At 41.2% G+C, this 27,122-nt stretch overlaps 1 protein-coding gene across 1 annotated transcript; it reads left to right on the forward strand.

The window, feature by feature from the left end:
• The first annotated feature begins 279 nt into the window (after positions 1 to 279).
• Positions 280 to 27,020, forward strand: LOC139577130 (snRNA-activating protein complex subunit 4-like). The gene is made up of 25 exons (XM_071403977.1): positions 280 to 466; positions 9,546 to 9,686; positions 9,835 to 9,875; positions 9,963 to 10,041; positions 10,195 to 10,226; positions 10,339 to 10,479; positions 10,619 to 10,744; positions 10,833 to 10,911; positions 11,009 to 11,090; positions 11,281 to 11,382; positions 11,622 to 11,694; positions 11,794 to 11,958; positions 12,241 to 12,391; positions 12,771 to 12,877; positions 13,029 to 13,123; positions 16,355 to 16,446; positions 16,553 to 16,638; positions 16,730 to 17,185; positions 17,621 to 17,710; positions 19,461 to 19,641; positions 22,481 to 22,551; positions 22,932 to 22,988; positions 24,099 to 24,138; positions 24,652 to 26,216; positions 26,321 to 27,020. Exons 2-25 carry the CDS (start codon positions 9,560 to 9,562, stop codon positions 26,414 to 26,416), a joined length of 4,134 nt encoding a protein of 1,377 aa, XP_071260078.1. The 5' UTR covers positions 280 to 466; positions 9,546 to 9,559; the 3' UTR covers positions 26,417 to 27,020.
• Positions 27,021 to 27,122: the final 102 nt, after the last annotated feature.

Genomic DNA, 27,122 nt, shown 5'->3' on the forward strand with positions numbered 1-27,122 from the left:
TGCTATCCCTAACCTTAAAACCCCTTGCCTTAACCCTTACCATTAACCATTTTACAGTTCATCCCAGGGGTACCGGATAGCGAGTAACGTTGAAAAACTGGAGCTGCAGTGTAAAGCCTGTGACTTTTACTGTGGCGCATTGTGGGTATTTCATGCATTTGAAGATTACAACGCTACATTTGATTGTTTTAATCAAGGAATTGAGTTGGAACATTCGTTAATCTAAATTGTTTATGAATGCCACGATATTAAAAACAACCAACTTTCATTCCTTCAAAATTGCATGCTGGGAAAAATGTTAATGTTCCAGCCGTGTTGTTTGCGGCGCGTAGAGATGTTAAACGAATAAGCATGCCAACCAATTTCATTGGGATTTAGCTAGCGAGCCAGTTGTTTTAATATTTACCACATCATATTTTGTAACTCATAACAAGACATCTGTTAGCCTGTCTGCATTTGACACTTGGTAAGTCGAGCTAAATTAGACCAGACTTTTTGACTGATGCTGAAATTGAGGGATGTTGCTTTTGCATTAGGGTTATTTCAAGTGTTGTTTGGTAGATACTGAATTAGCTGCAAATGTTATGTTGTCGTTGCTGCTCGCGCATGGGCTTGGATTCCAACACGCCCCACCAGCTCGAGTTTCCACTAGTTTGCGAGCTACCTACCATAGCCACAAAGTCAAAATTGGCTATATTGTAAAAATTAACTTTGTCTTATTTTAAGGGTAGGCATAAGATTAGCAGTGTGGTTAAAATTAGGTTTAAAACCACATTTTAAGAAATTTTTTAAAAATGGGTGGGGTATATGACTGGTAACTATTGACAAATCAAACTTTATTTGTCACATGCGCCGAATACAAGTGTCGACCTTACGGTGAAATGCTTACTTACCAGCCCTTAACCAACAGTGCAATTCAAGAGTTAAGAAAATATAACAAACTAAAGTAACAATAACGAGGCTATATACAGGGGGTACCGAGTCAGTGTGTGTAATTTGTACACTTAGGTAGGGGTGAAGTGACTGCATAGATAATAAACAGCGAGTACCAACAGCGTACTTTTGATCCTAGACTTGGCGCTCCGGTACGGCTTGCCGTGCAGTGCAGTAGCAGAGAAAACAGTCTATGACTTGGGTGACTGGAGTCTCTGACGATTTAATGGGCTTTTCTCTGACACCGCCTATTATACAGGTCCTGGATGGCAGGAAGCTTGGCCCCGGTGATGTACTGGGCTGTACGCACTACCCTCTTTAGCGCCTTACAGGCTGACTACACCGCTCGCATCGCGTGCGTTGCAAAATAAATGTATAAATCTATATTATTCAATTATTGCACCCACACTGCTCGCGCGCGCCAACGACTGTCTGCGTTGCCAAGGGCTGACCCGGACACGTCACGTGCGCGAGTGTCGCAAAATAAATTTAGAAATCCATGTTATTCAATTATTGCACCCACACAGCTCGCACCGCCTACAAGCGTCTGCGTTGCCAAGGGCTAAAATATAACTCCTATTTCTGACGCAGATCACGCTGAAAGTCCTGCCTCCCATCTTCTCATTGGTTTATAGAAGCAGGTACCCAGGTGCCATCTCCTCATTGGTTATACCCACGTGGGTGATTGAAAGATGAAATGTTTTGCCGGTTGTAGTGAAAGTGTAGATGCCAATCACTATATAATTTAAAAAATGAAAAAGCCTGGAAGGAGGAGAGATGACTAGAAATGATTCGGTTGGCCGTTTTTTGTGTGGATTAATTGTCGGAGTAGAAGACCTTGTGCATTTCAGGTAAAATAACAACTCAATGTTTATATCCCAGGACAAATTAGCTAGCAACAGCAAGCTAGCTAAATAGGACAAATTAGCTAGCAAGTGCAAGCTAACTAGCTAAATTGCCATACATGTTTAATGCTTTTCGACCTGTCCCCAAATTAATGCCATTGGTTCAGAGTTTGTTTTCAAATTTTAACATGCGTGTCGTGATTGCGTTTGGTGTAGGGGGACAAAATACATTTATGCACGAAAGCGCACGATGGTGCACGCGCGCAGCCGGTTTGGGTTCCGTCTGCCAATTTATTTTGTCACCAAACTCGATCATGACACGCTGGTTAAAATATCAAAGCAAACTCTGAACCAATTACATTAATCAAATCAAATGGTTAGCAGGTGTTAATGCAAGCGTAGCGAAATACTTGTGCCTCTAGTTCCGACCATGCAGTAATATCTAACAAGTAATATAACCTAACAATTTCACAACAACTACCTTATACACACAAGTGTAAAGGAATGAATACGAATATGTACATAAAAATATATAAATGAGTGATGGCCGAACGGCATAGGCAAGATGCAGTAGATGGTATAGAGTACAGTATATACATATGAGATGAGTAATGTGGGGTATGAAAACATTATATGAAGTGGCATTGTTTAAAGTGGCTAGTGATACATTACATCAAGATGCAGTAGATGCAGTAGATGGTATAGAGTATAGTATATACATATGAGATGAGTAATATAGGGTATGAAAACATTATATGAAGTGGCATTGTTTAAAGTGGCTAGTGATACATTACATCAAGATGGCAAGATGCAGTAGATGGTATAGTGTACAGTATATACATATGAGATGAGTAATGTAGGGTAAGTAAACATTATATAATATAAAGTGGCTAGTGATAAATTGATTACATTAATTTTTCCATAACAAATCTGCCGTTTCCAGCTACAATAGTCATTAACAATGTCTACACTGTATTTCTGATCAATTTGATGTTATTTTAATGGACAAAAAATGTGCTTTTCTTTCAAAAACAAGGACTTTTCTAAGTGACCCCAAACCTTTGAACGGTAGTGTATGCTGATATGTGTACCGGATGTGAAATGGCTATCTAGTTAGCGGTGGTGCGCGCTAATAGCCTTTCAATCGGTGACGTCACTTGCTCTGAGATCTTGAAGTAGTGGTTCCCCTTGCTCTGCAAGGGCCGCGGCTTTTGTGGAGCGATGGGTAACGATGCTTCGTGGGTGACTGTTGTTGATGTGTGCAGAGGGTCCCTGGTTCGCGCCCGGGTCGGGGCGAGGGGACGGACTTAAAGTTATACTGTTACATTGGTGCCGTGACCCGGATCACTGGTTGCTGCGGAAAAGGAGGAGGTCGAAAGGGGGGTGAGTGTAACGGATGTGAAATGGCTATCTAGTTAGTGGTGGTGCGCGCTAATAGCCTTTCAATCGGTGACGTCACTTGCTCTGAGATCTTGAAGTAGTGGTTCCCCTTGCTCTGCGAGGGCCGAGGCTTTTGTGGAGCGATGAGTAACGATGCTTCGTGGGTGAATGTTGTTGATGTGTGCAGAGGGTCGGGGCGAGGGGACGGACTAAAGTTATACTGTTACATATGCCACATTTCATATCAGCGAGAAAGAATCTTTCAAACATAAAAGATGCAGTTTTGCACAGATCTATAAACTGTGTGCCTCCAGTTGACGATCTATACTTTCTCCCCAGTTACGCTTACTCACTAGATGGCTAATAATCACAGGTGGCGGCTGTCTTCCCTCTGTCTTCCAGTAACAAGCACTGTTACATGAAGATATGGTCATATGGAAACACTAACCTTATAAATGTGTGTAGTAATTTAACCTTTTTTAGATTTGTATTATTTCTCGCTGATATGAAAGATACCTTCCTTGTGTTTCCAAAACAGTATCGCAGGTGATGCGTTTGAACCACGGGTTAAATTATTTTCCAATCTTTTCGTTCTGAACAGAACCATCATTTGTTTAATTCCGTTCCACTGTTCCCACCAGCAAAATAAAGTTCTGAACTGGTTCAAACCCCAAAAGAGTAACGGTTTATATCGTTCTTTTCTGTTCCTTTTTAAACCTCTGAAATTGTTTTTTTGGGGGGGGAGGGGGGTGTTAGCGCAACATTTAATTAACTTCACCAATCAGTGCAGATTAGAGTTGTGAGCGGAGTTGAGTGATTGGAAATCCAATGAGCGTTGAGTAACTGCTCTGGTGCTCCATGTCCTTTTCTACCACTCCTAAAAAAACGCTCACAAAGCTCATTAAAATCACAATTTAACCAACACCCATCTATTTTTTGGACTACCTCAAATCAAATTTTATTTTTCACATGCACCGAATACAACAGGTGTAGACCTTACTGTGAAATGGTTACTTACAAGCCCTTAACTTCTTATGGCTGCAGGGGCAGTATTGAGTAGCTTGGATGAAAGGTGCACAGAGGTGCCCAGAGTAAACAGCCTGGTCCTCAGTCATAGTTGCTAATATATGCATATTATTATTAGTATTGGATAGAAAACACTCTGAAGTTTCTAAAACTGTTTGAATTATGTCTGTGAGTATAACAGAACTCATATGGCAGGCAAAAACCTGAGAAGTTCCACTTCCTGTTTGGATTTTTTCTGAGGCTGGTAGATTTTCAACCAAGCTCCCATTGAAATTACAGCGAGATATGGATGAGTTTTCACTTCCTACGGCTTCCACTAGATGTCAACAGTCAATAGAACTTTGTCTGATGACTACAGTGAAGGGGGGCCGAAGGAGACAGGAATGAGTAACCACTGCCATGAGGTGACCACGCGCGTTCACGTGAGAGGCAGCGCCGTTCCATCGCTCAACTGAAGTCAATGTAATTCTCCGGTTGGAACGTTATTCAAGATGTATGTTAACAACATTCTAAAGATTGATTCAATACATCGTTTGACATGTTTCAACTGACTGTTACGGAACTTTTGGACATTTCGTCACGTTTTAGTGAACGCGCTTTGTGACTTTGGAATTGTTTACCAAACGCGCTAACCAAAGTAGCTAATTGGACATAAATAACGGACATTATCGAACAAATCAAGCATTTATTGTGGACCTGGGATTCCTGGGAGTGCATTGTGATGAAGATCATCAAAGGTAAGGGAATATTTATCATGTAATTTCTGGTTTCTGTTGACTCCAACATGGCGGCTAATTTGACTCTTGTTCTGAGCTCCGTCTCAGATTATTGCATGGTTTGCTTTTTCAGTAAAGTTTTTTTTAAATCTGACACAGCGGTTGCATTAAGGAGAGGTATATCTATAATTCCATGTGTATAACTTGTATTATCATCTACATTTATGATGAGTATTTCTGTTGAAACGATGTGGCTATCCACTATCACTGGATGTTTTTGGAACTAGTGAATGTAACGCGCCAATGTAAACTCAGATTTTTTTATATAAACTTTATCAAACAAAACATGCATGCATTGTGTAACATGAAGTCCTATGAGTGTCATCTGATGAAGATCATCAAAGGTTAGTGATTTAATTTTAGCTATATTTCTGCTTTTTGTGACTGCTATCTTTCCTTGGAAAAATGGCTGTGCTTATTGTGGTTTGGTGTGACCTAACATAATCGTTTGTAGTGCTTTCGCTGAAAAGGATATTTGAAATCGGACACTTTGGTGGGATTAACAACAAGATTACCTTTAAAATGGTATAAAACACATATATGTCTGAGGAATTTTAATTATGAGATTTCTGTTTTTTGAATTTGGCGCCCTGCACTTTCACTGGCTGTTGTCATATCGATCCCGTTACCGGGATTGCAGCCATAAGAAGTTTTAACCAACAGTGCAGTTTTAAGAAACAAATAATTAAGGAGCAACAATAAAATAACAGTAGTGAGGCTATATACAGGGGGTACCAGTACAGAGTCAATGTGCGGTGACACTGGTTAGGCAAGGTAATTTAGGTAATATGTTGAGGGAAAGTAACTATGCATGGATAATAAATAGAGAGTAGCAGCAGTGTAAAAATGGGGGGTTGTGGGGACAATGCAAATAGCCCAGGTAGCCTTTTGATTAGCTTTGCAGGAGTATTATGGCTTGGGTGTAGAAACTGTTAAGAAGCCTTTTGGACCTAGACTTGGAGCGCCGGTACCGCTTGCCTATCGGCAGCAGAGAGAACAGTTTATGACTAGGGTGGCTGGAGTCTTTGGCAATTTTTTGGGCCCTCTTCTGACACTGCCTGGTATAGAGGTCCTTGATGGCAGGAAGCTTGGACCCAGTGATGTACTGGGCTGTACACACTACCCTCTGTGTAGTACCTTGCGGTCGGAGGCCGAGCAGTTGCCATACCAAGCGGTGATGTAACCAGTCAGGATGCTCTCGGTGGTGAACCTACCAATTTGGTTTTTAAGTATTGAAACCTAACCATATGGATTTGAATGTAAAGTATTTGAATTTACATAAAAAGGTGAAATGTAAGAAGCGAACATCATTTAAAATAGGCTACATGTCATAGTAAACAGACAGCATGTAACTAGTTAGTTAACAAGCTTATGTGTGTGCAGAGTGGCACCAGATTATTATAGTTTTTAAATAATAAAAGTAGTTAATAAATAAAATGTGAAACGTAATTTATAGTATTCTTGGGGTGGCAGGTAGCTTAGTGGTTATAACGTTGGGCCAGTAACTGAAAGGTTGCTGGATCGAATCCCTGAGCTGACAAGGTAAAAATGTGTCGTTCTGCCCCTGAACAAGGCAGTTAAACCTCTTGAAGCTAGGGGGCAGTATTTTTATGTTTGGAAAAATAACGTTCCCAAAGTAAACGGCCTATTTCTCAGGCCCAGATGCTAGAATATGCATATAATTGGCAGATTAGGATAGAAAATGTGAGTATAACAGAACTGATTTTGCAGGCGAAAACCTGAGGAAATCCAACCAGGAAGTGCCTCTTATTTTGAAAAATCCCTGTTCCATTGCCTGCCTTTCCTCCATTTAAAGGGATAACAACCGGATTCCTTTTCCTATGGCTTCCACAGGGTGTGAACAGTCTTTAGACATAGTTTCAAGCTTTTATTCCGAAAAATGAGCGAGATTTATCACATCGCGTCAGTGGACTGCCAGATGTCCTTCGATTAGTTCATGCGCACGATAGTGTGAGCTCGACATTTTCTTTCTCTCTTGTATTGAATAGTTTACCGTCCGGTTGAAATATGATCGATTATTTATGTTAAAAACAACCTGAGGATTGATTATAAAAAACGTTTGACATGTTTCTACGAACTTTACGGATACTATTTGGAATTTCGTCTGCCCGTCATGACCTGCACGAGCCTGTGGATTACTCAACAAAACGCGCCAACCAAATGGAGGTTTTTGGATATAAAAATTATCTTTATCGAACAAAACTAACATTTATTGTGTAACTGGGAGTCTCGTGAGTGCAAACATCCGAAGATCATCAAAGGTAAGCAATTCATTTTATTGCCTTTCTGACTTTTGTGACCAAGCTACTTTGCTGCTAGCTGTTTGTAATGTTTTGTCTACTGATCGATGTCCTCACACAAACGCTTGGATTGCTTTAGCTGTAAAGCATATTTTCAAAATCTGACAGGACAGATGGATTAACAACAAGCTAAGCTGTGTTTTGGTATATTGCACTTGTGATTTCATGAAATTAAATATTTGTAGTAATTTAGTTAGAATTTGGCGCTCTGCAATTCAGCGGATGTTGACACAAATTATCCCGCTAAAGGGATCTGTGCGCCAAGAGTTAACCCACTGTTCCCCTGTAGGCCGTCATTGTAAATAAGAATTTGTTCTTATCTGACTTGCCTAGCTAGCTAAATGAAGGTAAAAAAACAAAAAATAAACTAGCAATGAAAAAGTTAATCCATTCTTCTCTAAGTATTTCTCTCCCTAATTTCTGAATCACACTTGTAACGTCAGCAGGCTATGCTTTGGAGGGGGAGGGGCTGGTAGCCTACACACACACACACACACTGGCAAAGATTTTCAGCTGTCAGGAAGGCATACACTGGAATGAGGGCTTTGCATAGGTGCTTTATTGCATTTTATTGCAGGACTGGGGAAAAATGCCTGGAACGTAAAACAAAGTTATTAACCAGTTCCCATGCTTTTAAAATAATGGTTCTTTTCCGGAACAGTATAAATTACTTTGTTCTGATTTTGTCCCAATAATTTTTTTTTATTGTACAGTTTTCTCTTCTGTTCCCTGAACTGGTTTTAACGTTCAGAACGAGCATTTGAACTCTTAGCAAAAGTCCCAGCCAGAAGATACTATCGTCAATAGGCACTAAAGGTACAGTGCATTCGGAAAGTAATCAGACCCCTTGACTTTTTACACATTTTGTTACGTTGTAGTCTTACTCTAAAATTGATTAAATTGTTTTTACTTAATACATCTAATTACAATACCCCATAAAAATATAAAGCAAAGACAGTTTTTTATTTTTAGCAAACTTATCACATTTACATAATTATTCAGACCCTTTACTCAGTACTTTGTTGAAGCACATTTGGCAGCGATTAAAACCTAGAGTTTCTCCAATTCTTCTTTGCAGATCCTCTCAAGCTCTGTCAGGTTGGATGGGGAGCGTCACAGCTATTTTCAGGTCTCGCCAGAGATATTCGATTGGGTTCAAGTCCACATGTGACGCTTGGCATTCAGGCCAAAGAGTTAAATCTTGATTTCATCAGACCAGACAGCTGCCTTTTGGCAAACTCCAAGCGGGCTGTCATGTGTTTTTTATTGAGGAGTGGCTTCCGTCTGGCCACTCTACCATAAAGACCTGATTGGTGGAGTGCTGCAGAGATGGTTGTCCTTCTGGAACGTTCTCCCATCTCCACAGAGGAACTCTGGAGCTCTGTCAGAGTGACCATCGGGTTCTTGGTCACCTCCCTGACCTAGGCCCTTCTTCCCTGATGGCTCAGTTTGGCCAGGCGGCCCACTCTAGGAAGAGTCTTGGTGGTTCAAACTTCTTCCATTTAAGAATGATGGAGGCCACTGTGTTCTTGGAGACCTTCAATGCTACAGACATTTTTTGGTACCCTTTCCCAGATCTGTGCCTCGACATAATCCTGTCTCGGAGCTCTTAATGACAATTCCTTCGACCTCATGGCTTGGTTTTTGCTGTGACATACACTGTCAAATGTGGAACCTTATGTAGACAGTTATGTGCCTTTCCAAATTATGTCCAATCATTTGAATTTACCACAGGTGGACTCCACAATCAAGTTGTAGAAACATCTCAAGGATGATCAATGGAAACAGGATGCACCTGAGCTCAATTTCGTGTCTCATAGCAAAGGGTCTGAATACTTATGTAAATAAGATTTCTGGTTTAAAATTTTAGTACATTTGCAAACATTTCAAAAAATCTGTTTATTCTTTGTCTTTATGGGGTATTGTCTGTAGATTGATGAGGATTTTTCTTTTTTTTGTTAATCCGTTTTAGGACAATGCTGTAACGTAACAAAATGCGGGAAATTTTGCTGAATAATTTCTGAATGCACTTATGTTAGCGTCTATGAATGGGTTACAAACAGTACCTATTCTGTAACTCCCAGTAATGGAAACCAAACATCTTTGTTTAAATCACATTATCTGGTGTAACAATCTGTAGCTATGTTGTTACTAGTGTAATGTTTAGGTTAACTTAACTAGCTAGCTACTGTATTTTCAGTGTAATTTGTGCTGTTAGCTGATCCCTGGTTTTGTTATCATTCATTACCCATTGTTTTTAAAAGGTGCCTCATTCATTATGTCCTCGGATGACCTTCTTGCACAGAGGGAGAGAATCGAACGCCAGATTTTGGCGCTGGAGCAAAACCTTGGACCCGAAAGCAATTCTGGCATTGAACTACTATCTTCAGATAGTTGTGCATCTGGTTGGTATCTAAAGCATGTTAAAACATTGTTGCAGTGGGCTTGTATAGAGAGGACACCCTGACTTCTGCACTAATCATAGAATACAATTTAGCCTTCAAAACTCCTTGGCATGCTTCTTAAATCTGTAATTTCTTTCACTGCTGTCAGATGATGGATCAGACGACAATGCTTCTCAACCAGAAGATTTGGTAAGACTTATTGACATCACCAATATTACCTTGTGACCATGATTTATTTCAGGTGATTTGAGAAATAATGTCAACCTGCTCTTCTAGGGTCCTCTGGGGAACCTGGAGGCAGAGCGGGAGCGAATACAGAGAGAGATTGAAGAGTTGGAGTGCACTCTTGGTCCAGGTGCATTTAATGCTGTGATTCTGTCAGGGAGCCAAGGCCCTTGCCTTGTGTTGTTTCGACAGGTTATTCATTGTTTCATGGATTTAAGTTTTCCTGCTAGTATACATTTATACCGGGAGTGAGTGTGACCCCTTTTATAATGTGTTGAAACAGATGTGGATGGCCAAGGAAGTGCAACAGAATTGGTTAGTATTGATTAGCATTTTCACAATTCCAGCACTCCAGTTTTCGGTTTGTCACATGATGTAAGGTTACTGTAACATGGCCTTGCGCTATCCTTTCTCCCATGTCTGGTAGAGCGAAGAGGACAGTGCTGAGGAGCTGGACCTACCCCAGAACACAGATACATGTCTGCAAATTAACCTGGTTTATCAGGAAGTGTTGAAAGAGAAATTAGAGGACCTGGAGCGACTGTTAACAGACAATCAACAGCAACAAGTAAGAGACCAATAACTAATAGCCCACAGCTTCTCTTAAAGGTGCAGTCTGAAATCTGTTCAATTAATCTTTTCAAGTTTTTGCTCTGAGCTGTGCAATGTCCATGCGATGTAATAATTTTTGTCGTTTTTCCCTACAGAAAGAGATTATGTCTCAGCTATCTGGCACAGGAACTCCCCAGGCTACCACATCTGGAGAACCCACACTGAAGCTTTTCTTGGGGAGCTTTCTGAAGCCCTATTTCAGAGATAAAGTCACATTTCTGGTAAGGATGAGTTCTGATTCAGTACAATATGAGCATGGTCAAGGGGTTATACCTACATGATTTTACATTGCCTCTCTAATTCCCACAGGGCCCACCCGCTAATCCAGAAACCAGGGAGAAGATGAGTAAAAGAATCAGACCTACTGACGACGTCAAGATGAAAAGATGTGAGCCTAAAAATAATAATTGTTAGACCTTAGTGCTCCTTGCATCCTTGTTAAGTGACATCACCATTATCGGAGAGTGACTTTAAATATTTTTCAGGGGAGGGGTGGCAGAAGACTCTGCTGATAAATGCTGTGGTCAAAGACAGCATGAAACGCATGATACAGCCCAAGCTGTCCAAGTAAGTAAAGGGTGATTGTTTTCCCCTGAATGGTATCTTTTGATAATGGGAATGTCTTATTTGCTACATTTTGAAAATCACAGGAGCAAAACTTCAGATTTTTACATAGGGTTTATGAAATGTAGGTAAACATTTTTAGGATTGGTGTTAACAAATTGGCCTACATGAATGACATGATTTTGTCTCAAAGGGTTGAATACCTTACACAGAAAATGGCCAAAGCTGAAAACGTGGAAAAGCTAATCCTGCGGAAACAAATCACTGAAATCGAAAAGGACATTGAGGCCATCGGGTGATTACCATCAACTATTTTACGGGAAATAACAATCTAGCCTATTAATTCCAAGATGACACCGGCTATCTTGTCAGACATGTCTGTTTTGTGTTTGTTCTCACTTTACATGAAGAGATTAAATGGATTGAATTGTTTAATCCATATGTATTGTAATGTTCATAGACTCCAACTCCTTTTGTGGTTCTTGAGTCAAACCATTGCTATATAACTGTTGCCGGATCTGCTTTCCCTTGCAGTGCACTGAAGGAGGATGAGCTGATGGGTGGCCGCTATGATGACCATGACTGGCAAAAGATTTCCAATATTGATGTGGGTCGAGTAACTGCTGTCTTCTCCTCCATTCATGTGTTTGTTTTGCTATTGTTAAAAAGGCCTAAATGTTGATGCTAACATCTTATTCCTATCCAGTTTGAAGCCATCCGTGAAGCAGAGGACATAAAAAGCTTTTGGCAGAACTACCTGCATCCCTCCATTAACAAAGCCAGTTGGAAGGAAGACGAAATTGAGATGCTCAAGAAAGTTGCTGTGAAATATGGGCACCACAACTGGGATCAGATTGCTGATGAACTTGGGGTAAGAGCAGACAATATTGGTCAAATAGCCTCATGATTGTTACGCTCTCCTATCAGTGGGATCCAGAGGTGATATTTCTAGTCCTGATTTGTACAGTTTGATTGATTGATTGGACTTTGTTTAGAGCGAAGTACCTGATACTGAACCGTTAAGTTTCTCGGTAGTAGGTAGGTCAAGTGAAATTCCCTGAACGTCCTAACATGACCAATTTCTTTGAATGTGTAAACTATTCAGGTTTATCCATTCTGAACTCATGTCCTCTCCCCTGTCTGTCACACACAGACCAACAGGACAGCCTTCATGTGTCTCCAGACATACCAACGCTACATCTGCACCGACTTCAAGAGGAGGATGTGGGGCAGAGTGGAGGATGACATCCTTAGAGAGCTGGTGGAGAAGATGCGGATAGGGAACTACATCCCTTACACCCAGAGTAAGTCCCCACCACCTAATGTACACCTTGGCTTTTACTCATCATCTATGTTATTGTTGGTGCACATCGATGACAGTTGTTATTGTTGTCCCCAGCTATGTCCCCTTCTTTGTAAGGCTCCAGTAGGAGCGTGAATTGATAACTGATGAAATTGTATGCACTCACTACTGTAAATCGCTCTGGATAAGAGGGTCTGCTAAATGACAAAAATAGAAATGAAAAGCTCTCAGGTTACTGTCCACTGCTCTACTCTACTGATTTTTCTCTTTAGAAAAAGTGCTTGTTCAATACAAGATACTGTAGCTTGTCATGGTAGTGCATCATGTGTTGGGTTCTGGGAATTCAGCTTGCTTTCTCCATGATTTCTGTTGTACTCCAGTCTCCTATTTCATGGAGGGCCGGGATTCATGCCAGCTGATGTATCGGTGGACTCAGGTTCTGGACCCCACCCTCACGAAAGGCTATTGGTCTAAAGAAGAAGATGAGGTATGGGCAGGAGGATTTTTGGCTTTTTTGTTGGGAATAGTATCTTTAGCTTCATCTAATCTGTTCCAAGGACATTTTGTGATGTCCCCATATGTACAGTATAAATATTTGATAATATAAGTTGTGCTCTGATTTTTGTATGTTGTTGCAGATGCTACTGAGAGCAGTGGCTAAACACGGGGCGGGGAACTGGTGGAAGATGCGTCAGGATGTGCCTGGCAGAAATGATGGCCAGTGTAGGGACAGGTGAGGACTAATATTGACTCTGCTCGATAGAGCCAACGCATTGACCAAACTCTCACGACATTCACTGACAATGAATGCACTTCATGATGAAGTATAATGACCATCCTGTGTCTCTTTACTTGGACTAAGAAAATACACTGACACTGTCAAGAAGCATTATGACCATCATAATCATATACAGTGGGGCAAAAAAGTATTTAGTCAGCCACCAATTGTGCAAGTTCTCCCACTTAAATAGAGGCCTCTCTCATCTTTTTTCATCATAGGTACATTTCAACTATGACAGACAAAATTAGGGGAAAAAATCCAGAAAATCACATTGTAGGATTTTTAATGAATTTATTTGCAAATTATGGTGGAAAATAAGTATTTGGTCAATAACAAAAGTTTATCTCAATACTTTGTTATATACCCTTTATTGGCAATGACAGAGGTCAAACGTTTTCTGTAAGTCTTCACAAGGTTTTCACACACTGTTGCTGGTATTTTGGCCCATTCCTCCATGCAGATCTCCTCTAGAGCAGTGATGTTTTGGGGCTGTTGCTGGGCAACACGGACTTTCAACTCCCTCCAAAGATTTTCTATGGGGTTGAGATCTGGAGACTGGCTAGGCCACTCCAGGACCTTGAAATTCTTCTTACGAAGCCAATCCTTCGTTGCCCGGGCGGTGTGTTTGGGATCATTGTCATGCTGAAAGACCCAGCCACGTTTCATCTTCAATGCCCTTGCTGATGGAAGGAGGTTTTCACTCAAAATCTCACGATACATGGCCCCATTCATTCTTTCCTTTACACGGATCAGTCGTCCTGGTCCCTTTGCAGAAAAACAGCCCCAAAGCATGATGTTTCCACCCCCATGCTTCACAGTAGGTATGGTGTTCTTTGGATGCAACTCAGCATTCTTTGTCCTCCAAACACGACCAGTTGAGTTTTTACCAAAAAGTTCTATTTTGGTTTCATCTGACCATATGACATTCTCCCAATCCTCTTCTGGATCATCCAAATGCTCTCTAGCAAACTTCAGACGGGCCTGGACATGTACTGGCTTAAGCAGGAGGACACGTCTGGCACTGCAGGATTTGAGTCCCTGGTGGCGTAGTGTGTTACTGATGGTAGGCTTTGTTACTTTGGTCCCAGCTCTCTGCAGGTCATTCACTAGGTCCCTCCGTGTGGTTCTGGGATTTATGCTCACCGTTCTTGTGATCATTTTGACCCCACGGGGTGAGATCTTGCGTGGAGCCCCAGATCGAGGGAGATTATCAGTGGTCTTGTATGTCTTCCATTTCCTAATAATTGCTCCCACAGTTGATTTCTTCAAACCAAGCTGCTTACTTATTGCAGATTCAGTCTTCCCAGCCTGGTGCAGGTCTACAATTTTGTTTCTGGTGTCCTGTGATAGCTCTTTGGTCTTGGCCATAGTGGAGTTTAGAGTGTGACTGTTTGAGGTTGTGGACAGGTGTCTTTTATACTGATAACAAGTTCAAACAGGTGCCATTAATACAGGTAACGAGTGGAGGACAGAGGAGCCTCTTAAAGAAGAAGTTACAGGTCTGTGAGAGCCAGAAATCTTGCTTGTTTGTAGGTGACCAAATACTTATTTTTCACCATAATTTGCAAATAAATTCATAAATCCTACAATGTGATTTTCTGGATTCTTTTTCCTCATTTTGTCTGTCATAGTTGAAGTGTACCTATGATGAAAATTACAGGCCTCTCTCATCTTTTTAAGTGGGAGAACTTGCACAATTGGTGGCTGACTAAATACTTTTTTGCCCCACTGTATAAGCCAGATAGGCCTATCACATACATGCCCTTATGTCAGTCATCAGTCAAAAAGAGGGTGTCTAGTCCTGCTCCTGCATTCATTCCAGTCATCAGTAACAGAGCACTGGGCTAGGTGCATGTCTGACATCAATTTGTATGCAATTACAATGATAATTTAAAATGGTCAATTTCAGAAAATATTTTATAGCAAACATATTACTGACAAGTAGGCTATGGTGAAATGGAATGTTTTGCCATGTTTGGTAGGTTTTGTGGGTTTTCACACTCTTATGTATGTGGCATAACCTTCCATAAAATAATGCAATATAGTCACAACAGGTCTAAATATCATAAGTGTTATGACCATATTATGACAAGTTATGTAGCTGTTATGACATGGTTATGATGACTGTCACAATGTGTTATGACGCTGGGCGTCAAGTTAAGTGTTGCCTTTTTTCCCCCTTCAGACAAAATATTTTTTAAATTCTGCTAAAATTACACAACACCAAAAAAATGGATGAGCATGCTTTGTAATGTTTCTAAAACAAATGTATTACTAGTAAGACGTAACGTGGTATATTGTTTAATTTCATTTTTTTGTGACCGGAGTCTTTTTAACCAAAATATCACAGATGAGACAAAAAATGAGGTTACCATGGTAGTGCGACTCCAGTTATGTTTGTGCCTGTGAGAGTCTGACTAGTAGAAGCGTTGTCTTCTCTTCCCTAGCAGTTGAAACTCAAACATAGAAAAACAATGTAAATAGCCAAGAAACACAAGGACAAAATCTCACTTCAGTAGATTTTGGTTTCAAGTAAATTAGACCAACTTTTATGCCTGTGCGCAGTGCTTCTAAAAATGAATCTGTCACTCAGCTCTTTACATGCGCACAGTCCCCAGCCAGGCAGTGTTGCAGCTCGAAGTGCAATAGGCTGTATAGGATTCGTAGTTTGACTATGTGCGACTAATTTACCAGCTATGAAACTAAACGGCAGAAATACTTTGAAAACAGCTACTGCATCGTTTATTTGACTATAAATGTGATCATACTTGACTATTTTTATTCACAAATGCGAGTGAAATGCTCACACTGGGGAGCCCTGACCACCCGCCAACATGGCTGGTGAAATAGACATCTCAAACGCCAATGCCAAAATCTACCCGCAGGTGGCGGGGTGTTAATTTTAGACCCTGCAGCCATCGTATATCAGATCGTATATCACGGTATGACAAAAATATTTTTACTACTCTACGTTGGTAACCAGTTTATAATAGCAATAAGGCACCTCAGGGGTTTGTGTTATATGGCCAATATACCACGGCTAAGCGCTGTATCCAGGCACTCCGCGTTGCATTGTGTGTAAGAAAAGCCCTTAGCCGTGGTATATTGGCCATATACTACACCCCTCGGGCCTTGCTTAATTAGAACATACGGTCACTGACAAACCTCTGTTTCATTCTGTAGGTATGTGGACGTCCTGATTGGGAACGTGAAGAAGGGGCCATTTGACGAGGAGGAAAAGGCGCAACTTCGACAATTGGTGGAGAAATATGGACGTAGGAACTGCTATAGAAAGCTGACTCGCATAGAAAATATATCAAAAGAATCAGGTTACCTTTCTTGATAATCAGGTCTAACAGTTTATTTTGTCCTTTTCTATAGGTAAATGGGCTAAGATAGCTGCTGAAATGCCTAACAGAATTGACTGCCAGGTCCTTCAACAGTGGAGGAGAATGACAGGGTACAAGGTGAGTGTTGACTATGTAGCCTTATTGTCCTTCTCAACTCAGTCTGTGACACTGGACATACAGTTAATTACTCTCTTATTTTTGTAAACAGCCCAGACCTCGGAGGGACAGAAGTAGAAGAGGATTGCAGAGGAGAAAGGCAGTGGCTGTGAGGAGCATCAAGAGTAGGCTGAAGAGGCTAGACGATGATGTGCACTCAAGCGCCGATGAAGAGGAGAGCGTCAAGATGGAATTTATGGACAGTGACGACGAGAAGAAACAGAAGTTCTTTGAACTGTACGAATCTGATCAGGAAAGTGACATTTTTGAAGACTACACCCAACCAGACATGGAGCAATGGATCCCCATGCGAGAGAAGCAGTTTGAAGGGATGGTGAGGATTGTGATGGTTGAACGGCCCAGCAAGTACACAACACAAGAGCAGGCAGCGACGGACAGCCAGGCCGCAGCACGCAAGTTCATGGTGGTACGCTCCACCGTCCTGGACCGCTTTGGCAAGCCTGCTGCCACTGTCATTGGACAAAACCCCCCAATCCTGGCAAAGAAGGTACCAGCATTTATTTATTAACAGTCATGTGATTCGTTGCACCATTATGTGTATAGCGTATGCAGATTTTGAACACCCATCCCTAGACGGGCCTTTATGAAGTTGTCAACTTAAAATGAATGCAACCATTGTCATTTTGTTCCCAAATACCACCATCATAAAGCAGAGACTAGATCTGCATCAGTAACCATAGCTACATATTAACTTAATCTGAATGTATCACAAAATGGGATCACTAGGCAGTTAACATTTAATAAACATTCAATCATTCATCAGCTGTGTAGCTCATTTTAAAGTGAGTCTCTTTGTTTATTAACTCAGAAATATGATTCTTATTTTAGAATATGTAGTAAAGTTAGCTGGCTAACCGATTGATTCCTGCTTTGACTTAAGTAAAGCAGCATGTGACATTCTCTGTATGTGTTCCTTCTAAAGGATTGCAACAGTGACCTGGCCATGCTCCAGGTATGCTATGGAGAGGTGAGGAACCTGATCACTTGGAAGAAAACAAATGCCACAAAACATGTAAGTCACCAGGTGACACTCAAAAATTACAACAATATTTTCATTTAGCCTCTCTTAATGTGGTGAAACAGAGACTGTTTCATACAAATAAATATAGTAAAAGCTTGAATCTATGTAAGAACAGTGTGTTAAAATAGTTGTGTGCTCTAAGGTTTCATTGCATAGCCTATCTAGCTCAATCGATGATGGAGATTGAGCTTTGTTAATACAGAGGTCTTCTCCTCATAAAGCCTGTGATGTGTGTCTTCTGTTTTCTATGTACAGTACCAGTCAAAAGTTTGGACACACCTACTCATTCAAGGGTTTTTCTTTATTTTTACTTTTTTCTACATTGTAGAATAATAGTGAAGACATCTAAACTATGAAATAACACATACCGAATCATGTAGTAACCCAAAAAGTGTTAAACAAATCAAAATATATTTGAGATTCTTTAAAGTAGCCACCCTTTGCCTTGATGACAGCTTTGCACACTCATAGCATTCTCTCAACCATCTTCATGAGGTAGTCACCTGGAATGCATTTCAATTAACAGGTCTGCCTTGTTAAAAGTTAATTTGTGGAATTTCTTTCCTTAATGTGTTTGAGCCAATCAGTTGTGTTGTGACAAGGTAGGGGTGGTATACAGAAGATAGCCCTATTTGGTAAAATAACAAGTCCATATTATGGCAAGAACAGCTCAAATAAGCAAAGAGAAACGACAGTCCATCATTACTTTTAGGACATGAAGGTCAGTCAAGGCAGAAAATTTCAAGAACTTTGAACGTTTCTTCAAGTGCAGTCGCAAAAACCATCAAGCGCTATGATGAAACTGGCTCTCTTGGGGACCGCCACAGGAAAGGAAGACCTGGATAAGGTCATTAGAGTTAACTGGACCTCAGATTGCATCCCAAATAAATTCTTCACAGAGTGCAAGTAACAGACATATCTCAACATCAACTGTTCAGAATCAGACCTTCATGGTCGAATTGCTGCAAAGAAACCACTACTAAAGGACACCAATAAGAAGAGACTTGCTTGGGCCAAGAAAAACAAGCAATGGCCATTAGACTGGTGGAAATCTGTCCTTTGATCTGAATCCAAATTTGAGATTTTTGGTTCCAACCGCCGTGGCTTTGTAAGAAGCAGAGTAGGTGAACGGATTAACTCCGCATGTGTGGTTCCAACCGTGAAGCATGGAGGAGGAGGTGTGGGGGTGCTTTGCTGTTGACGCTCTCTGTGATTTATTCAAAATTCAAGGCATACTTAACCAGCATGGCTATCACAGCATTACGCCATCCCATCTGGTTTGCGCTTAGTGGGACTTTCATTTGTTTTTCAACAGGACAATGACCCAAAACGCACCTCCAGGCTGTGTAAGGTCTATTTGAGCAAGGAGAGTGATGGAGTGCTGGATCAGATGACCTGACCTCCACAATCACCCGACCTCAACCCAATTGAGATGGTTTGGGATGAGTTGTCCCACAGAGTGAAGGAAAAGCAGCCAAAAAGGTCTATGTGGGAACTCCTTCAAGACAGTTGGAAAAGCATTCCTCATGAAGCTGGTTGAGGGAATGCCAAGAGAGTGCAAAGCTGTCATCAAGGCAAAGGGTGGCTACTTTGAAGAATCTCAAATATAAAAAATATTTTGATTTGTGTTATTTCATAGTTTTGATGTCTTCACTATTATTCTACAATGTAAAAAATAAAGAAAAACCCTTGACTGAGTAGGTGTGTCCAAACTTTTGACTGTTACTGTACATGTCTGCAGAAAAACACTGGGTCTACAAGCAGTGACCAGGGGACGCCTCACAATTGCTCAAGGCAAAAGGACTCCTCTGCCAACAGTGAAACCTACACCACTCTCAACTATTCCCTTCAGTTGGCAGTCACTCCCTGGGTGGGCAATGTGCTTATGCCCCCACCAATCTCTTCAAACAAGCTCAGTGAAGGTACTTTATGAGTTGTCACAGGCAATACATCCAAACTTCTCTCAATTGTAGGTAAGTAAAATGAGCTTTCTTGTTGTTAAATAATGGGTTTTGGAAGACTGAACCAAGGACTTGACTTGATCCTGAGTTATATAGAGTAAGTGTACAAAACATTACGAACACCTGCTCTTTCCATGCCGTAGAATGACCAGGTTAAAGCTATGATCCCTAAGTGATATCACTTCTTAAATCCACTTCAGTCCGTGTAGATGAAGGGGAGGAAACAGGTTAAAGAAGGATTTTGAAGCCTCAAGACAATTGAGACATGGATTGTGTATGTGTTCCATTCAGAGGGTGAGTATGCAAGACAAAAGATTGAATTGCCTTTGAAAGGGGTATGGTGGTAGTTTGGCCAGGTTTTAAAATGGCTGCTATGTTAGCGCCTTTATTCTATACATGTTGGTGATGTAACAATACGAGAGTGCCTCTGACGGTTCCCTCTGAAATTAGCCACTGTAAACAAGCAAAACAGAGCTGCGAATTTAACATATGTTTTTATTGATTAGCATTCAGGATAATGTGTATCCAAGTCTGTACTGTGTTGTGATGTCAACAAATTGCAAATAAACAGCACAATGCGGAAGCTTCAATTATCACTTAGCAACAGCTATGGAGGAGAAAAGTGCCGCTCTTGGAACATTCAGACATATACCGCATTGGCTAAACTCCATATATACACTGAGTATACCAAACATTAGGAGCACCTTCCTAATATTGAGTTGCACCCCCCCCCCCCCCCCTTTTTGCCCTCAGATCAGCCTCCATGCCCTGATGAATTAACTCTACACTACCGGTCAAAATATTTAGAACACCTACTCATTCAAAGTTTTTTCTTGATTTTTACTATTTTCTACATTGTAGAATAATAGTGAAGACATCAAAACTATGAAATAACACATATGGAATCATGTAGTAACCAAAAAAGTGTTAAAACAAATCAAAATATATTTTATATTTGAGATTCTTAAAATAGCCACCCTTTCCCTTGATGACAGCTTTGCACACTCTTGGCATTCTCTCAACAAGCTTCACCTGGAATGTTTTTCCAACAGTCTTGAAGGAGTTCCCACATATGCTGAGTACTTGTTGACTGCTTTTCCTTCACTCTGCAGTCCAACTCATCACAAACCATCTCAATTTGGTTGAGGTTGGGGGATTGTGGAGGTCAGGTCATCTGATGCAGCACTCAATTACCCTCCTTGGTAAAATAGCCCTTACACAGCCTGGAGGTGTGTTGGGTCATTGACCTGTTGAAAAACAAATGATAGTCCCACTAAGCCCAAACCAGATGGGATGGCGTATCGCTGCAGAAGGCTGTGGTAGCCATGCTGGTTAAGTCTGCCTTTAATTTAGAATTCATCTCAAACAATGTCACCAGCAAAATTCCCCCACACCATAACACCTCCTCCTCCATGCTTTACGGTGTTAAATACACATGCGGAGATAATCCATACACGCACACCGTGTCTCACAAAGACATGGCGGTTGGAACCAAAAATCTCCAATTTAGACTCCAGACCAAAGGACAAATTTCCACCGATCTAACGTCCATTGCTCGTGTTTCTTGGCCCAAGCAAGTCTTTTCTTCTTATTGGTGTCTTTTAGTAGTGGTTTCTTTGCAGCAATTCGACCATGAAGGCCTGATTCACACAGCCTCCTCTGAACAGTTGATGTTGAGATGTGTCTGTTACTTGAACTCCGAAGCATTTATTTGGGCTGCAAATTCTGATACTGGTAACTCTAATGAGCTTATCCTCTGCAGCAGAGGTAACTCTGGGTCTTCCATTCCTGTGGCGGTCCTCATTAGAGCCAGTTTCATCATAGCGCTTGATGGTTTTTGTGACTGCACTTGAAGAAACGTTCAAAGTTTTTTCGAAATGTTCCATATTGACTGACCTTCATGTCTTAAGGTAGTGATGGACTGCCGTTTCTCTTTGCTTATTTGAGCTGTTCTTGCCATAATATGGACTTGGTATTTTACCAAATAGGGCTATTTTCCGTATACCCCCCCTGTCACAAATCAACGTTTCCTTCTGAAATGCTTTAAGAAGGAAATAAATGAACTTTTAAGAAGGCACACCTGTTAATTGAAATGCATTCCAGGTGACTGCCTCATGAAGCTGGTTTAGAGAATGCCAAGAGTGTGCAAAGCTGTCATCAAGGCAAAGGGTGGCTATTTTAAGAATCTCAAATATATTTTGATTTGTTTAACACTTTTTTTGGTTACTACATGATTCCATATGTGTTATTTCATAGTTTGTCTTCACTATTATTCTACAATGTAGAAAATAGTACAAATAAAGAAAAACCGTTGAATGAGTAGGTGTTTTAAAACTTTTCACCGGTAGTGTACAATGTGTCGAAAGCATTCCATATACTGGCCCATGTTGACTTCAATGCTTCCCACAGTTGTCAAGTTGGCTGGGTGTCCTTTGGGTGGTGGACCATTCTTGACACACGGGAAATTGTTGAGCGTGAAAAACCTAGAAGCGTTGCAGTTCTTGACACAAAACGGTGCGCCTGGCGGCACCTACTACCATACCCCGTTCAAAGGGACTTAAGTATTTTGTCTTGCCCATTCACCTTCTGAATGGCAAACATACACAATCCATGTCTAAACTGTCTCAAGGCATAAAAATCCTTTAACTCATCTCCTCTACCCTCCATCTGCACTGATTTTAAGTGGATTTAATAAGTGACATCAATAGGGGATCATAACTTTCACCTGGTCATGGAAATAGTAGTAATATAGTCAGTGTATATGACTCTAAATTGATCATACTTTCTCTTGTGTTTGTAGCTGACATGGTGCGAGAGAGATCAGAGAGCATTGGACTCTCCATGACCCCAGTGTTCTTGTTCTTTCTTCAGGTAGGGAATGAACCAAGGGGGGGCAACATTTTTATATGAATGAGCACAATAATGCCATTATGTTAGTTGGGTTTTTCTTATGGATGCGAGCGCCTAGGCCTATGCAGAAATTCTGGCAAGTATTCTAATGCTGATAGACAAACACGAATGACTTCAAGCTACATACAGGAAAAATGGAACACATTTTACAACATATGTTCTTTATTGGCATATCAAGAGCGCATGACTAGCTATTATGGTACACAATTAATGCATCATAACCTCAGTCCAGAATATCAAGAAAGGGTTAACTGATAATTCCATATTTTGAATCCATTGTCAGCCGATCCTGATCATATGAACATTTTACATTATGCATTTTCTAATGCGATCTGAAACAGGTCCTCCGTGTGGATGCTGAGGGCTGTAAGCAGATAATTAAAATGCGTAACAAACAAGTGAGTATAATTTACTACACCATTAACAAAAAGTCCTCATACTTTAAAACCTTTACAGTTTTAGGTTTTTGCATCTATAATAATTGCTACTTACTGTGCATTCGGAAAGTATTCAGACCCCTTGACTTTTTCCACATTTTGTTACGTTACAGACTTATTCTAAAATTGATTAAATCATGTTTTCCCTCATCAATCTACACACAATACCCCATAATGACAAAGCGCAAAGTTTTTTTTAGACATTTTTGCACATTTATAAAAAGAACCATATTTACATAAGTATTCAGACCCTTGCGTGAGATGCGAAATTGAACTCAGGTGCATCCTGTTTCCACTGATCATCCTTGAGATGTTTCTACAACTTGATTGGAGTCCACCTGTCGTAAATTCAATTGATTGGACATGATTTGGAAAGGCACACACCTGTCTATATAAGGTCCCACAGTTGACAGTGCATGTCAGAGCAAAAACCAAGCCATGAGGTCGAAGGAATTTTTCGTAGAGCTCCGAGACAAGATTGTGTCGAGGCACAGATCTGGGGAAGGGTACAAAAACATGTATGCAGGGTTGAAGGTCCCAAAGAAAAAAGTGGCCTAAATCATTCTTAAAAGGGAGAAGTTTGGACCCACCAAGACTCTTCCTAGAGCTGGCCGCCTGGCCAAACTGAGCAATCGGGGAGGAGGGTCTTGGGTCAGGGTAGTGACTAACAAACCCGATGGTTACTCTGACAGAGCTCCAGATTTCCTCTGTGGAGATGGGAGAACCTTCCAGAAGGACAACTATCTCAGCAGCACTCCACCAATCAAGCCTTTATGGTAGAGTGGCCAGATGGAATCCACTCAGTAAAATGCACATGACCGCCCTCTTGGAGTTTGCTAAAAAAACAACCTAAAGGACTCTGACCATGAGAAACAAGATTCTCTGGTCTGATGAAACCAAGATTGAACTCTTTGGCCTGAATACGAGAGTGCCTCACTCTTTGGTGAACAATTTAATCAATTTTAGAATAAGGCTGTAAGGTAACCAAAGTAAAGGGGTCTTAATACTTTCCAAATGCACTGTATAAGCAATTTGAACAGAGCAATTGTGATGTCAATTTATCTGTTTCAGGCGGTACTCATGGGACACAGATCTTGGGAAGCGAAACCGGGTAACATATTATGTTTGTATATCGCATTGAATATGTCATACCCTGTGAAAGTGATCTTTACTTCCGTATCGTTTCCCATGCTGTTTTGAATGGGCTTCGTGGTTATTCTTTTTTTATTTATGAAAATGCAGCCATTTTAAAATGTATATAAAATTATATTTGTGTTTGTGGATGAATTGACCTCTATCAGATACCTTTTTTATGATGTTTTTGCGCTTGAAGACCAGTGCACTATGTTCCTACGCGTTGAAGACAAAAAAAAATGAACTACAAAAGTTGAGAAACAAGGCTGAGGGGCAGTCACTTCCTTTTTCTGCATGCTCTCGCCACCAAAAATCACTTATTAATTAGCTAAGAGCTTCAGCACCCCGATCAGCGATGGTCAACTGCAAAGTATTTAAAAACAACAAATCTATTCGTTGATATTAAATGTACAATTTATTTTTATAATTGTTGTAATTACACCCATATGTGAATTACGTTTAACATAAATGACTCTTTACTTTATTCTAGCTTTATTCAAAAAAACTAAGCAACGGCATGGTCCCAGAACGGTAGCCAGTATGCTGAACCGGAAGGGAAACGAGCAGCAGAACAGCCAGCAACAGAACAGTCAACTTGTGAAGATGATCCCTCATACCTTTGTCATTGGACAGCCTGTAGTACAGTCCACCCCACATCCTACGGTCCCATTCACTCCAACTTCCAGACAACAACTCATGCCTTCTACACTTACCCAACCCGGACCCTCTACCCCCAGCCGACCCATACCTTCCACCCCCAGCCAACCTATACTCCCTGCTCCTGTCCAATCCTCAACCATAATAGACAGGGTGAATGTTCAGGTAAATGAGAATCTTTCAGCAAAGAAACGCAATCTCAAACCTACTGAGAAATCACAGGCCCCCAAAGAGGTTAAGGATGCTGCAATTGCTAAAAAGTCAGTGGAACAGTCGCCTAAACGCAAGAAAGCCCGTACGCAAAGTCCTCCCAAAGGAAACCTGGTTGGCCAACTTTCTAACATAATTCTGTCCCCTCCACAAACTGCCTGGGTCCTGACGCGCAATGGACTTGTGCCAATCAGTGGCATTGGCATTCAGATGACACCTCAGAATCTACCAGCAAATACTTTTGCACCTGCTTGTCCATCACCTGTTATTATCAACCAGCAAGTCCCTCTAACACTAAATGCTGTTGCAGCACAGGGCTCCTACAATGTGACCCATGTCTGCCCATCTCCCTCTGCGTCATCCATAGCACAGGGAACTGCCTCCCCATCTGTTTTCTCCTCTCCCTCCACCTCCACTACCTTCATAAGCAACACTGCTCCAAGGATGACCAACCCAGTGAACAGCATGAGAATGACTAACCCAGTCCTGCAGACTGTGGCAACCACTGGTCCCCAGCTCAATGCAGTGTCACCTGTTCTCTCTGTTCCCATGAACAAGGTCGTCTCGGCTCCCATTAGACCACAGACTGGCCCGCCACAGGCTTTCGTCCTCAACGTCCCTCCAGGCTCTCTTCCGGCCTCATTCCCTCAGGGAGCCTTCCGAATCATGCAGCTTTACCCCCCTAAACGTGTCCCTCCACCCCGCAATCCAGAAGTAATACAGTTTGATCCCAAGCTGATGTTCATGGAGGACCCGGCCAAAGTGAGCGAGTGGTTGAATGGCAAGAATGGAATTGCGCTTCCGGAGTTGGATGTCACTCTACCCTACCTTCCCCCCTTTGTCAGCAGCCTGAATACTCTGTCGAGTCTCCTGAAATGTAAAATTACATTGGCAATTAGTGCCATGCTGGTCCTGCGCCCAGAGGAGAAAGAAAACCAGGAAGAGGAGCAGCAGGTAGCGGCAATGCGGAGCCTCGTGGCAGAGCGTTTCATCCATAACCCGGGCTACCTCCTCCTGAAGGCTCGCTTCTTGTCTTGTTTCACCATGCCTGCTCTTCTGGCTACTATCAATCCAGTCAAATTCTCCATGTCTCCCACCCCGGACCACAGTGATGTGGAGGAGGAACCTTTCAGGAACCGTCCAGGGATGCAGAACTGTACTTTGTATGAACAGCCAACAACACTCCAGGTGAGTTCAGTCTCAAACCAATCCTCCTTCATATGTTCGATACACGGCCTTTCTGTCCTCTTCTCTCACTGAACCGTCGAGCGGATCTTATGTTCTTTTCTCAGGCCCCTCTGCTAAGCACTGATGGAACAGGATCTCCTGCCACCTTCTTCTCCGGAATCACCACAAGAAATACAAGCTGTGACCAAGACATGGAGTAATTGGAATAGTTTTGGAATGTGTCATCTTATGGGTTAAACCAGGTTTTTGTGTTTAAAAGTTCTTGGCAATTTTGTTGTGATGTCACTGTCATAGGTGTTACTGGAAATAGAAGGTAGCTGTATTCTATGATGTCACTCAATACAGTATAGTTGCTGTTGAAATTGTACTTAATGAATGGTTCATATTTGTACGTGTTTTTGTTCATAATTGAACTATTTACAGTATGTATAAGAATAATTATGTTGACCTGTACATATTTTGTAATAAATCATTCTACTTGTTAATAAATGTGTATACATTGGATCTGCAGAGCACATTGGTCAGATCGACCCTCAACAACCATTATTTTTTTTGCAGACCACATAGTGGTCACCGAGGGTGACATTTTCATGGTGCATAATAGTTCAAATCTGTGCAGAAAATACTAGCTATAAAACTCATTATATTCTGTCAATGTACTTTATTTTTGGCCAGAAATGTCCTCAAAGGGGTGAACCTTGCCTGTGAATAAATGTTTATTAGCCAGGATGCAAACGTTTATTAGCCTCAAACTAAGGATGCAAATATTTATTAGCCCAAAGGATTATGCAGTTTCCATGAGTGATGCAAAATTCTGGTAACTTTCCCAAAATCCTCAGGTTTTCCAGAAGTCCTGGTTGAAAGATTTTCAGAATCAAGACGGAATAAACAGGAAGTTGTGAATTC

This window comes from Salvelinus alpinus, chromosome 5 (assembly GCF_045679555.1).
Source record: "Salvelinus alpinus chromosome 5, SLU_Salpinus.1, whole genome shotgun sequence".
NCBI lineage: Eukaryota > Metazoa > Chordata > Actinopteri > Salmoniformes > Salmonidae > Salvelinus > Salvelinus alpinus.

Coding starts and splice junctions, on each gene's coding strand:
- LOC139577130 (XM_071403977.1), top strand. CDS start 9,560: ATGTCCTCGGATGACCTTCTTGCACAGAGGGAGAGAATCGAACGCCAG. Junction 9,687..9,834: donor TTCAGATAGTTGTGCATCTG/GTTGGTATCTAA, acceptor CACTGCTGTCAG/ATGATGGATCAGACGACAAT. Junction 11,383..11,621: donor AAGGACATTGAGGCCATCGG/GTGATTACCATC, acceptor TTTCCCTTGCAG/TGCACTGAAGGAGGATGAGC.